Source organism: Alexandromys fortis, unplaced genomic scaffold (genome assembly GCF_014885135.2).
Source record: "Alexandromys fortis isolate MF-2015 unplaced genomic scaffold, M_Fortis_MF-2015_v1.1 scaffold_228, whole genome shotgun sequence".
Lineage (NCBI taxonomy): Eukaryota > Metazoa > Chordata > Mammalia > Rodentia > Cricetidae > Alexandromys > Alexandromys fortis.
In genome coordinates, this window is record NW_026068115.1 from 1440637 (window position 1) to 1454599 (window position 13963).

The 13963-nt window shown below is 52.8% G+C and overlaps 1 protein-coding gene across 4 annotated transcripts in view; it reads left to right on the forward strand.

Moving 5' to 3' along the window:
• Nek6 (NIMA related kinase 6) overlaps positions 1 to 13963 on the forward strand; it is a 73862-nt gene that overhangs the window by 56601 nt on the left and 3298 nt on the right. For all 4 annotated transcript variants that reach the window (XM_050124847.1, XM_050124844.1, XM_050124845.1 and 1 more), the window contains exons 8-9: positions 6554 to 6648; positions 12371 to 12484. In XM_050124847.1, the coding sequence (XP_049980804.1) occupies positions 6554 to 6648; positions 12371 to 12484 (209 nt within the window). The remainder of the gene's footprint in view (positions 1 to 6553; positions 6649 to 12370; positions 12485 to 13963) is intronic.

Here is a 13963-nt window from a genome sequence, read left to right on the forward strand (position 1 = left end):
CAACAGACCCTGTTATACAGAGTGGGCTGCATCTGCCTGCTTCGCGGGTCCTCTTGCTGTGCCCTATTGGCCCTGTGGCATGTACTCCAAGTGGACCTGCTTGTTAGACTATGAAGTCAGTCTTGGGGTGTGGGGCCAGGTGACTGGACTGTAGAGGAAGAGCAACTGGGAAGGCCAGGGAGGACCCACATCCAATTGGGGGAACCATGCACGGGCTTGGGTGGCTGGGGATGGGTATAGGCCTAGATGCCCCTATTGAGGGTGGGAGAGGGCGGCTGCTGAGAGAAGAGGGGAAAGACTCAGTCAGGTGAGCTTCCGGTGAGGCGGGGCTGTGTCAGCTTCAGAATCTATGTGCAGGAAGCGTGAGTGATGAAAATGGAGCCCCTTCCCTTTCGTTAGCGTAAGGAGCTCACACAGCCAGTGTGGCACAGACAGGTGTCCTGTGCAGTCACCCAGGGGCAGGAGTTCTAGAGGAATTCATGAGAGGCAGGCAGGCAGGCATCTCCCTGATTGTCCCCCCCCCCCCTGTCAGTTCCCAGCATCTCTTGGGCATGACTAGGGGAGGCAGAAGGGACAGAGGCCACACCCGGAAAACCCTCTGGTTCTGCTCATTACTTTCCACTCTGCAGCTCCAGTCCATGTGTCTTCTGTCCCCCACACCTGGGTGCCAACAGCAGCTTCTGGTGGCGGTCTGGGTGCTCTGTGAGAAAGCTCCCTCTGGAAACTGTCGCTGTTCATTCAGGTCATGATGGCTGAGGCTCCAGGCATGCACTTGGGAGAAATGAGCCAGCAGCTTGCAGAAGTGTTAGTGGAAATACTCTTCCTTGACTCCCTTGTTCCCTAACCCCAAGGAAAGGTTGTATTAGGGGCCATACCCAAGGACCTGAGGATGCTGTGTTAACCTCCACTGGCCTTCAGGCACCACAGGACCTAGAAACTGGAGTTCAGGGAGCTGGAGAGATTTCAAGGTCAAATGGTGTCCCTCAAAGCCAAGGCTACAATACTGGTCTATCCTGCTCTACAATACTGATCTATCCTGCTCATTGCCTACTTCCACAAGGTCAGGGCCAGGGGCGTCCATCAGGGATCCCCAGCTACTGACTCCGTGACTAGAAGGAAGCTTCACCTTCTGAAGGTCCCAGTCTGCCTGTTTACTGAGTTAGGATGCCATTCCTTTGTGGTGTGGGGTGACAGAAGTCAGGGCCTCCCACATGCTAGGCAAGTAAGTGTTCTACCCTGATAACATTTGGTTTAAGAGTTTGGAAAAGGTTGGAACTCAAGGAAAGAGCAAAGGCACTGCCTCCTGGGCCTGTCAGCCAGTGGCTAGTCAGAGCTGGTTAGGATCGCCTTGTTAGAGATGGCAGAGTCCTGGCTCCTCTGCAGTGTGATTTATCCGCTCAGACCACTGCACTTATTCCATTAATGAGAAGAACTGGACACCTCCCTAGGCCTCCTGCGCAGATCCTGCAAGATGGGTGCAAGGCACTCTCCCGGCCCCTTCCCTGCTCCAGGCCGTGTGCACCAGATTCAGGAGGCACAGGAGTCAGAGCTTGCTGGACCAGCTCTAGGAGCCAAGGCCCTGGAGGTTAGCAGTGCAGACCCACAACCCATGGCCCAAAGTCTCCGAGTTCTAGAGGAAAGGACCCTTCTGCCACCAGTTTTGTACACAGCCAAGTGCACACAAGTCTGGTTGGACAAGAAATAGAACTAATTGCTATCACACCATGACACAGGAAGGATGTAGAGGCCCTTCTCACCCTGTATGTGGCTATGAATTATTCATCCTCTGCAACTAATGTGCCCCTACTATGTGGGGATGCTGGGGCAGTAGCCACATTGTCCTGGCAAGCTCCTCATCACCCAAAGCTGCGGACCCGAGCCTTCCCTTTCTGGCCCCTCCTGTGCCTGTGTTTGCTAACGGGAGGCTGGCATGAAAGGACATTAGTCAGTGCCATGGTCGGCTGACAGGTGCGGTACCCAGCGGTGGCAGAGTGGCTGCCTCTGTGTCAGGAATAGGAGCCGTAATTAGAGCTCGGAACAGAATGAGCGTCAGACGAATTACCAGGCAGCAGATCATATTTGTCAAGAAGTATTGCATACATAAAAATTAAGTGACAGTACACGCCGGCATAATGAAAGAAAAATGAAAGATTTGCCTATACACAGCTCACAAGCTACAAGCAAGTGACTCGCTCCAAGCGACGGCAGCAGCTTCGAGACAAATGGTGGGTCTGGAGAGCAGGAACGCAGGCCTCGTGTTTGGCAGTGGTGACAGTGGTGACAGGGTGCCTCAGGCTGAGACTGGACGGAGTAGGAAGGGCGGCTGCTCAGACCGTCTCTCTGGGATTGGGGAAGCAGAGCCCTTTGGGGACAACCCCATCAGGGAAAACAGTCAAGGGGCTCTTGGCCTGACTTGGTCATGGGCTTCCAGACCAGGCTTCCCTGCCTTCAAGGGGCCACAGATTAGCAGAGACGAGATGGTGAGAGGGTGGGTGGAACGTTTTCCCTGAGGCAGAATGTGTGTGCAGGTGTTGGCTGAGAGTCTAAGCTCTGCCTGGAGGAGCCCAGCATCACCCAGAATCTTCAGCTACCTTAGCCACCAGTCACCCTGCACTTCAGTGTCCACTCAGGTCACTGAACGGGCAGGTCAGAAGAGGGTGGCCTTTAGAAATGTTTGAGAAACATTTTGCTTTTATAAGATGGCCTCACTCTCAGGACCTTCCTCCTCATTTTGCTGAGGTAGCTGAGAATGAGAGAAGTGAGGTCATACCGCTAATTGCTGGTACATGGGCAAGGAAACATCCCTTGTAGTGTGGAGACAGGTAGAGAGAGGGGTCCGACCAAGCTGCCTGGGGCAGGGACGTGTAGTGAGGAGGGCAGAGCTCTCCTTGTCATACGCCAGTGCTGCCATGCACTGGACCCTGCTGTGTACGACCAGAGCGTGCCATGTGGGTTTGCGGTCCACACAGACAGACATGCCCAGGGATGCTTGCTTATTGGTGAGAATTCACCAAGGACCAAACACTCTTCCAACCCCACTTTCCATTGTCCAGTTGGGAAAACCAGCTGCTAAGCATTGTCCAGTTCCACTGATGAGGAACCAAGGCAGAGAGGCATTGTGGCCTTTGGCCAGAGAGTAGCCAGAACAGGTCACACCAGGGGGCAGTTTGCATAGATCTGCCTGCCATCCTTCCTGGAGTCCAGGCTTTAGCCCCACCTGGTGGATCAGATGCCACCTGGGGAAAGGTAGCTTGCAGGCGCTGGTCTTTTTCATGCCTAGCGTCTCAAATAAGCGTTTCTAACCCTGGTAGTACATTTGGAGAGGGGTGCGTGTTGGTGGGGGCTCTTCAGGTAGTCTTCCACTTTGAGGTCCATGTGGTTTCTGCCAGGTTTGGAGTCCTAGGTTCCAGGGTGAAGACTCGGGAAGGTTAGGCTTGGGACCTTGGCTCCAGCTGTGAGGAGGGACTGGGACCAGGCAGGGTGCGCTCTGCTGCACATGGGAAACTAGTTGGTCCTCCTCTGGGACAGGACACTGCCCAGGGAGGTACCCTTTCCTGCCAGTTTCTCTCCAGGTTCCCCAGAATCACTCTTCTCTGTGATCTGGAGCCGGATCCCCCAGTGGCCTGCTGCAAGTCTGTTGTGTTATCTGTCTCACAAGTGATGTCTTATGTTCCATCGTGTTTCCTTGTTTGTCATTACCTGGCTGGAAAACCCAGGTAAAGTGGCATAGCTGAAGGAAGTGCCATGCTCCTCAGCTTCGTACTCCCCTGGTAAAGGTTGTATATCCCGTCTCCAAAGCACAGTACCCCGGAGCCTATGAGAAAGCCTGGGTCAGGAGCCCAGAGGGCACACCGCTCTCCAGAATGGGCAAACTGCCCTCAGCTAGTAGCGCCTGATTTCATTCCCACATGAAGCAGGTGGGTGAGCAAGGCTCAGGGGCTCCTCTCAAACTAGCTGTGTGCTCCCAGGAGCTCAGGACAGGGACAAGCATCCAAACTCCAGGCCAAGTTAGATGTTTACTAGAATCCTCCTGTGGCTGTGCCTGTGCAGACTCACCAACTGTCTGCTGGACTCTCTGGGGTGGGCAGCTCTCCCCCAGCATCGGGCCACAGCTCCACCAACCACCAGATGGAAAGGCGTGTGTAGGGACAGACGGATGTGTGAACGGGTTCCGACGAGCAGGTAGCAGATGAGTGGGTAGACAAGACAGACAGGTGGATGGGTGGATTGAAGGCGGCATCTTGGAAAAAAGTTCCTCCCTGAGCGTGGTGCTGCACATCCGTAATCCCAGCACAGGAAGCAGAGGCAGGAGGATCCTAAGTTGAGGGTCAGCTTGGGTTGCCTAGTAAGGTGCTGTCTCACAAAGCCAAGGGCTGCACATGTGGCCCAAGGGTTGAGCATTAGCATGGGCAAAATCTAGATTCCAGCCCCCACACTGCAGCAGAAGAAGGTAGTGATGGGTGCAGGTAGTGAGTTCAAGGACAACCTGTTTCATGTAGAGGGGTTCAGTGAGGTGGAAGAGCAATAGTAAGGAGAGGAACGCAGCTCTCCTGCCTCTCCTTGGCAGTCCTGGCTCTCTTGCAGGCCGTAGCCAGGCTCTGCTTTAGAGCCAGAGGGAGAACCTGGTGGCTGGCCTTGCTGTAGCTTCCCAGTACACAAGCACAGTGGAGCAGAGCTCAGAGGAGACTAGATGGCAGCTAGAACTGGCTTGGGGAGGAGTTAGACCAAGGTGCTAGGCAGGTCTGCAGGCTTCCTGAAGATGCCCACCCTAGAGACCCTCCTGCCTGGGCCTAGCAAATATAAAAGGGACCCAGAACAAGTGGGAAGAGCCATGGGGCAGCCTTGCTGGGACACAGCTCTAACCCTGGCTCCTGGCCAGGGGTGCCTCCAGCTGTAGCTCCTGGTGCTGGAATGCAATGCTACTTGTCCCTAGATTCCCACTGCTGATCAAGACCTATGGATTCTGCCCAGGGTTGGGCTGTGACACCTGTTCACTTCACACCTGGCCATTGGCTTGGTTTTTGTATTCTCATGACTAGAGTGTGCAGGTGTTTATTCTTGATGTCCCACTTGACCGTAAGAGGTCACAGCTGCTCATATTAGCTGGCAGTTCTTCTATTGAGAAGCCACCAGCCCTGGACTACAACCATGGAGCGAGTACAAAATAGGATGTCCAGTTCTCAGCCATGTCTGAGTGATGGCTGCTAACACAATGAAGCCACGGTTAGACACACGCGTTCACGGGAACCATGTCTCAGACCATTGTCTGTGGAATAGATGTAGCATTAGGCTACAAAGAAGAGGAGTGAAAAGATACGCGCAGCCTGTTATATAACAGACCCATGTCCAGAGCTGTCCTGCCCAGGGTGTTCAGAGCCACGGGACAGAATTTATACCCTGTCTGGAGCAAAGCAGAGGTTTTACCCCACTCCATGAAGATCCTACCACCTTCCAATTATGCCATCAGCTGTGAACTGTTAGCATGTAGTCTTTGGGGGAGGCGTGTTTCAGACGCAAACCGTCTTGGTTAAGTGTCAGTCCATGTCAGATAGACCTGGAGGTGGTTTTCTCTGTCCCTCTGCATTTGTTCCTTTCTTCTTGCTGTGATAAGTACCATGAGCAGAAGAAAAAACCTGTTTTAGCTCACAGTTCCAGAGAGGGAGTCCATATTGGGGAGGCGCCGAATGTATCCTGGCAGTGTTATGTCAACTTAACACAGGCTAGAGTCATCTGAGAGGAGGGAGCCTCAACTGAGAAAATGCCTCCATAAGACTGGACTGTAGGCAAGCCTGTGGGCATTTTCTTGACTAGTGATTGGTGTGGAAGGGCCCAGTCCATTGGAGGTGGAGCCATCCCTGGGCTTCTGGTAGTTCTGGGTTCTATAAGAAAGCAGGCTGAGAGCAAGCGATGGGGAGCAAGCCAGTGAGCAGCACCCTCCATGGCCTCTGCGTCAGCTCCTGCCTCCAGGTTCCTGCCTTTAGTGATGGTGTGGCCGTGGTGTCTCTTCACAGCAGTAGGACAGCAGCAGACAGCCAGGCAGGAAGCCGAGAGATCATAATGAGCAGAAAGTGGTGAGACTGTAAACTCTCAGCGCACGCCCCCTGACAAGCTTCCTCCTCAACAGCACCATCATTGGGAACCACAGCCTAACTTGCCGATCAGCTCTGAACGGTATCTTTGGTGAAATGAAGGGCTTCAGCATCATAAAGTTGATCATTGTAATGAATTGTCCCCTTTATGTAAGACTCTTCACCTACCCGAGCCTCAGTTTCCCCTCATGTCAACGTGAACAGTAGTTCTTTTCTGTTGAGAGCTTGTTCTGGGCTGTGCCAGATACAAACTGTCACCTAAAGGGACAGTAGCCACTTGCTTTTCTGCAGTGAAGTCATATTGAACCCTGGCTATGGTGGCCCCAACCAATTCTTAAATCTGAGGGATCCTGGGGATCCTCTTAAAGTTATGTTAACATGGGCAACTATCTCCTCTAGCCCAGGAGTGGGCAGGCCGTATCTCCTCTCCTGAGCCCCTGTTCTTGCCCCTTGTTGTGTTGCAGTGGGAACACCATACTACATGTCACCAGAGAGGATCCATGAGAATGGCTACAACTTCAAGTCAGACATCTGGTCCCTCGGCTGTCTGTTGTATGAGGTAAGTCTCTCGTGTGCAGCTTGGTGTTCCATGGGGGCACAGGAAGGACAGGCTCACCCTACCAGCTTAGGGCAGTACCGGTGCTGCACGGACCCAGCTATCCTTCACCTTCACAGACATGGCCTCAGGAATGTGATCAAGCCACCCTTGCTGTACTGTGGGCTCCAAGAAGGGGACAGACCAGTGGGGTATCTATCCCTGCTGCTCTTCTCTGGTTTCTTCAGTAGCCATGTTTGTGTATTGTTCATCAGTAGAGGTCCCTCACAGGCACTGGAGTGGGTATGGAGTCACGCCCGGCTTTGCCTAACGTGGGTCTCACTGCAGACCTTTCCCTTCCCTAGCTGTGGAATGGTGCCAGCCTGTTGAGTCCTACTTATCTAAGATAGCCACAGGAGGGTCCTGGGAATGGGTCCATGGGGAGCACAGGCCACCAAGACAGGTGAAGTTTGGGCTATCTGATGTCACCTCCCACCAGCCTGCTGGGACCCACTGCTGGGCACTCTCAAGAGTTCACCGCCTATTTGGAGCCCTAATATATAAGGGCTTTGGGATCAGCACTGGTCAACCTAAAGATCCTCATTATTAAACTGATGGCCGGGGACTGTCCCAGGCTACACCCAGAGAGACTCATTCCTTGGCTTCTGGGTACTGTCCCATGACTCTGCTGTGCACGCTGCAGGCACACAACACTGCCCCATCACTGATCCATGTGGAGCTCTTTGACTTCCTGGGTTCCAGACAGTCTGGGATCAAAATCCCAGTCTCTTTATAAGGTGTGGTTTAGTGTCTTTTTTGTTTTTTGTTTTTGAGACAGGGTTTCTCTGTGTAGCATTGGTACCTGTCCTAGAACTTGCTCTGTAGACCAAGCTGGCCTCAAACTCAGAGATCCGCCTGCCTCTCCCTCCTGAGTGCTGGGATTAAAGGCGTGCGCCACCACTGCCAAGCTCAGTGTCTTTCTTTTTGAGCCAGGTGACTGAGAGGTGTTAGAGCAGACACAGACTTTTCTCTGGCGGGGGAATGAGAGATGGAAGCACCGCTGCTTAGGTACACCCTAGCTGAAGGGGATGCATTTTAAATTGTAAATGCTTGGCTAGAAAAGATGCCCTTGTGGATTGGTTGTGTGGATCACCTCTTAGGTAGCCCTGTGTCATCAGGAAGGCCTGTGGGCAATTCAGGCCAGAACAGTCAGCAGTGGGGCAGGCCAAGTCTTTTTGAAACTCTGAGGCCTCAGTTTCAGGAAGACTTAACAAGTGCCTGACTAGGGCCTGGGGTTCAGAGACTCCCGTAAGAGTATGACCAGGCCTGTCAGGTGCTAGGGGACAGCTATTTAGGAACTCCCAAATACTCTCAACCATTGGGCCTCCTAGGGGAGCGATGCAGTGCCTGGCCGGAGCCCAGACGGGCAAAAGGATCCAAGGTCCAAATCTCAGCAGCAGCAGTCCCCACAGGATATGGTCCATAGTCCCTTCCTTCCTCATCTGCTCCCGAGGCCCCAAGTGGGATAGTCTGCCTATCTTGTGGCAAGAAGTGCATGAGGCCCTGTGTGTAAGCTCAGGCCTCTCGGAGCCCACTGGCCAGCTGAGCTGAGCAGCTGGCGTCTGCTGCTAGTTCCTAGAAGCCGGGCAGCTTGACACATTTCCCTTTTTGCTTTGGCCAACAGGAGGTCTCAGCATAGCTCAGCTTAAGTCCTCATGGAGGGAGTCCCCTTTGACCTACTCATGTATTCTGTCCCCATCCAGATGGTTTATCCTTTTCTTTCCATCCTGTGTTGTGTATTTTCAGAAGCTGCTTCCTGTCCCTGTGGAGTCACAAGTGTCTCTAAACATAAACAGTCTGGTTGAGAGGAGAGCCGTCTGCATCCCCTAGGGCCAGTGGAAGGGTAGAGGATGACAGCTGGCTCCCTCTGCTCCTGTCCCCTGCCCAAGCCTTTGTTACCACTCCTCAGAGGCAGAGGCAGCCCAGTCTTGGTGGGCACCAAACCCAGGCATGGCTTTTGATGGGTTCCCAGCCAAGCAGGCTGTTCTAAATCCTGACTTGGTGCCTAAACACATACTCAATGAGGTGGCTTCCAGCATGGTGGCAGGACTCCGTTCAGCCATCTGATTAGTTGTTGGCAGTGTAGTGCTGCGTGCCTTGTAGCCATGCAGGAGAAGGCAGTGGGAAGCTAAATAAATCAATCAGTTCCTCTAAGGCTGTTCGCCCACAAGGACAGAATGGAAAGCCATGGCCATGCATTGACTGCCTTGATGGTGAGCCCTCAACGGTGACAGTAGACACGCTGCTGAAGCTACATGGCTCTGCACCCCTGCAGTGCACCGGGAAAGAAGTGTTTATTTTCCCAGCAGATAAGGAGGGGCCTCATCTGGGCCCAGGGCTGGGTAATTGGCAAGAGATGTCGTGTAGTCATGGCTGCCACCTCCCAGAGGCCACCTGTGGTGTCGTCCCATGGTGTCAGGGTTAAGAGTTGGGACAAATTCCATCCTCCCACTCACTTAGACCACTGAGGATTCTCACGGTCCCCAGAGCACACATGCCCTGGGGCTCAAAGTGAGCAAGGCCAGAAACAGCCCTCTAGACATCCACAATAAAGGACTAGTCACAAGGGAAAGCTGTCAGAGTCTGAACCTGGAACAGGGAGGACAGAAGGGAAGTTGGGATCTGTCTGTATCTTTGCCTTCCTCTCTCACTTTCAAAGCTTTTGCTGAAATCCCACAAAAATAGTTGACCCCAAGCACTGGCTGAGGTATAGCAGCTGAGGTCAGTTCTCCTGTGGAGGAAAGGGAGTGAGCACAAAGCTGAAGGCTCACCTGGTGCCAGCCTCTGGCAGGGGGACCTCAAAGGCCCCACCTAGGACACAGACCCAGCAAGACCATGGGCTGGAAAAAGCTGCTTTCGAATTCTGGCTTGACCAGTGGAATGGTCTGGAAAGCCTCTCTCAAAGAACCAGGTCACATGTCCCCTCTGGCTCACCCTTCACTCCAGGCTTGGGAGAAGCCTGTGGCAGATAGCATAGGCATCTGGGGCCTTGTGTCTCATCTCCGTCCCCCTCCACATCCTGGGTTCTTTGAGACACACACATACACAACACACAGTTCTTACCATTACTGGGTTGTGTCACATCCAAAGCCCCAGGGAGGGCAAGTCAGACATGTGAGTCACTGTGAAGAGAGCATGACTCTGGTGGTCTGGAAGTAGCCAGTATCTGTGTCCCCAACAGCAAGTCCTTTGCTCCAATCTGCGAGGAGCTGGCTGGCTACTGGTCTGAGTACATTGCTCTAACCCCCGCATTGCCAGCAGGCCCTCAAGTTCCTTTACAGCCTTATCACAGTCTATCAGAGTGGCGGGTCCAGGGCCTCACTGGGTGCTAAGTAGTTCAGACATGGCTTCTGAGAGAAGCTGCAGTTGAGGCTGGAGATGCCCTGGTGGCAGGAAAGCTCCCTTGCAGAGCCTGTGCAGAGGTACTTTCTGGGGTGGTGAGGGGAAGGTGCTGGGGTGGAGAAGGAACAGATAATGGCCACCCCTTTCTCCAATTTTCTGGGCCATTTGAACTTCCAAAGGGCCAGATTAGTGAAAATCCCATCAGATTAGCCTGTTGAAGGGCAGTCAGTCTCTCTCCAGTGGAAGGGCTGGCTCCCTCTGCTCCTATCCTGTCCCCTGCCCAAGCCTTTGTTACCACTCCTCAGAGGCAGAGGCAACCCAGTCTTGGTGTGCACCAAACCCAGGCATGGCTTTTGATGGGTTCCCAGTCAAGCAGGCTGTTCTAAGCCCTGACTTGGTGCCTAAACACCTAAGAGTCACTGGGTCAGCATTGGTGGGACTGACACCCAACACCTTGCCTACCCACAAGCCAGGACACATCTGGATCCTACAGCTGTGACTGAGGCTACCAAGGAGCCTCAGCTGCTCTACTGTGGCAGCAGATGTCCTTCTGAAGTCCCAGTAATCGCTGGCACCAGGCTCCCGTTTCCATTTTTGGAGGCACATCGCCCGTTTTGCAGGCTTTGTGGCAGAACCAGCTCCTGGGTGTGGGTGAGGCCTCTGTATACTTGCCACTCCCTGCCTGCCTGGTACAGAGGTCACTGCAGCCTCACTGTGAAGTGGGGCTCATGGGCCAGTTGTGTCCCCTCCACCATGAGGACCCCAAGGTCAACAGTCCCACAAACCTCCATACTTATCTGCTTGTTTTGCCTAGCCCAGGTTAAGATTCCTGCATCAAACCCTAAACCAATGTCCCCTACTTTTGAAGCCATCTGTGGACCCACTGGCCCTTTCTGAAGATGGCAAGCTGTTCTTGGAACCAGGCTGATCCCAGGGGTGAGCAGAGGGTGGGGGCAAACCTGACAGTCACACACCTTCCCTGGGTTCCCTCCTGACCTAAGCTGGAACTTTGACCCAGTCCCCAGAGGACTGCAGCGGGACCTGGACTGGGTGGGGCCTGATTACCTTACCCAGTGAATGAATGACCCTTCACTAGCAGGAAGGTCTAAGCTGTCTTTTGGCAGAAGGCAACAGGAAGTGAGTGAGAGGAAGCACTTGAACGCCATTATGGATTTATCAGCAGATGGGGCCCTCAGGTGCCAGGCTAGCATCTCTGAGGCTTTCCCCAGGTGTCTGAAGGCCTCAAACAGGTGGGTGGGGAATCTGGCTACTTCAGGAAGAGGGAGGCATGAACCTTCTCTCCTGGGTGAGAACACAGCAGTCCTGTCATTCCCCAGTGCCCATCTGCCTGCCTCTCTTCAAGGTGCCCAGGTGGGGTCTGAACCTTGCCACACCACGTAAGTTGGGGCTTCCAACTTAGCGGGGCCAGACAGCCAACTGCAGAGCCCAATGTCTCTCCACCTGGAGTGTCCCTGAGGGAAAGGGCACTAGCCTGCAGACAGCAGTGAAGGAAGTGATTCCAGCTCCCCCTCCCCACATCTGTCCCAAGAGCATTAGCCCTTCGTGCATAACCTTTCACTGAAGGTATCTTTCAGGCAGACAGTTCCCACCACTCTTTAGATATGTCAGTCCGAGTCAGGTACTAACCCAAGTACCCAAGAGTATGGGGCAGGAGGATTTCCATAAATTCAAGTCAGCCTGAACAAACAAATGGGCAGAGGAAGGAGCAAAGTGCTTGCCTTGTGTGCATAAAGACTCGTCACTCTGCAAAAGCTGTGTGCTGGGCATGTGTACCGGGGAAGTGGGGACGGGGCTGAGCAGAGGAAGGAGCTTAGCTGCAAAGTGCTTGCCTTGTGTGCATAAAGACTCGTCACTCTGCAAAAGCTGTGTGCTGGGCATGTGTACCGGGGAAGTGGGGACGGGCTGATCTCTGAGATAGCTTGGCATACCACTCCACAAGTGTCATATCAAACGCTGTCTTAAAGAAAAGGTAACACCAGAAGCTGACTGTCCCCTGCACCACACACACACACACACACACACACACACGCACACACGCACGCACACAAAGACAATAATGAGAACCTGTTGGACCCATACACAGCCTAGGGGGCAGAGTCTCCATTCTTGTCAGTCAGTCCTTGGGAGAAGGGGAACTAGTGAGCTGGGGACATGACCTCAGGACTCAACAGCACTTCCTTATTGCAGTCCCAGCTCCTTAGGCTGCAAGGAGAAGCCCACAGGACACTCACTGCACTGAGGACCAACCAGTGGTCCCTCTGGCTTCTGAAATCCTTTAGACCTTGAGGCTGATGGTTGATCGTCTATATCCCTTCCCTGGCAGATGGCAGCTCTCCAGAGCCCCTTCTATGGAGATAAGATGAATCTCTTCTCCCTCTGCCAGAAGATAGAGCAGTGTGACTACCCACCTCTCCCAGGGGAACACTACTCTGAGAAGGTGAGCAAGCTGGGGTCCAGATGGGATGGTGCTGACGTTCCTGAGGCTTGTAGGAACAGCTCAGCTAGGAGCTGATGCCAGGCTAGGGGCATGATTACCAGGGAGGTGGGAGATGGGCACCCCAGGCTAGCTGGTTGGTCTCTTGCTCCATGTAACAGGCCTATAACTCTGGAGGTTTTTGACTTTCACATTTTATGCAGGGTGCAGGGACTCTGGACAGTTCCTGGTTGTATGAAGTCATCCTCAGATTCATCATTTTATAGATGGGTTAAATTATATCTTCCTTGTGAGTAAACTATGAGGGGCAACTTTCAGGTCTCCTGGCACACTCCTGACAGGTCTTCACTGCTCTTAGAGGCTTGTTTTTCTCGTCTATAAAATGGAAACAAAACTAGAATCTCCTGTCCTGTCCTGGTTCACAATAAGGATTAAGCATGTGTCATGTTTAGTAGAGCCAAGCCAGCATCTACCACTACCGTCAAAAGGAGCTATGGGAGGTAACAGCTTCATGTAAATGTAAACATCATTTGTTATGTCCGTTGAGTCTAAGGTCTTCCCAGGTCCACTCTACAGAACACAAGGCTCATAAGTATAACCCTTCCCTCATTATGTTTCCACTAAGACAGTGTTCTCAACCTTTGGGGGCCAAAGACCTTTTCACAGGGCCATCTAAGAACACTGGAAAACATTTATATTACAATTTATAACAGTAACAAAATTAGTTATGAAATAGCAACAAAAATGTTAGATAAGGGTCACCATAACATGAGGACCTGTATTAAAGGTCGCAGCGTTAGGAAGGTTGAGAACCACTGCCCTAAGGACAGCCCATCATCAGATGAGCTGAGGCTTTACAAGGAACTCCTTCTGCATGGAAGCTCCAAGCCAGCCTCCAAGTCCACTGGCTCTCACCTGTTCAGTGGCCACCCCTGAGGTGTGGCAGTCTGGAGTCTTTCTGCTCCAGTGGCTTGAGGAGTTCCCACTAGCCCCTCTGGTGACAGTATCTGTCTTCTGGAGAACAGGCTGGCCGGAAAGGAAGAACGGACTGCATTATCCACAAAATTCGTTGTTCCTTTCCTTGTTTAAACCAGTGGGCATCACACACTCTTCAGCTGCAAGGCAGAAACGAAGGCCCCAGAGCCCTAGCTCTATCTCCTCGGGCAGCCATTGTCTTACTGGCACATGCCCACGGTAGGAGCAGCTGCAGATCCTGTTACTTAGCACAAGTGTATCCCTAAATACACCCCACTTTTAAAGCTTTATCTTAAGCTATCTTGTCATTTTTGTTGTTTCTCCTTACGACTGGTAACTGTAGTCTGCTTCTAAGTGGTTGCAGGGCAGACTTCACCTTGATGTGGTTTTTGTATTTTTACTTGATGGGTCGGGCATGGTTCCCTTTCAGAGCAGCTTTAGAAATCAGTTTGTAGATGACCTTGGACACCACCTTCAACTGCTCCTGGATTATGGCTGTGGGATCAC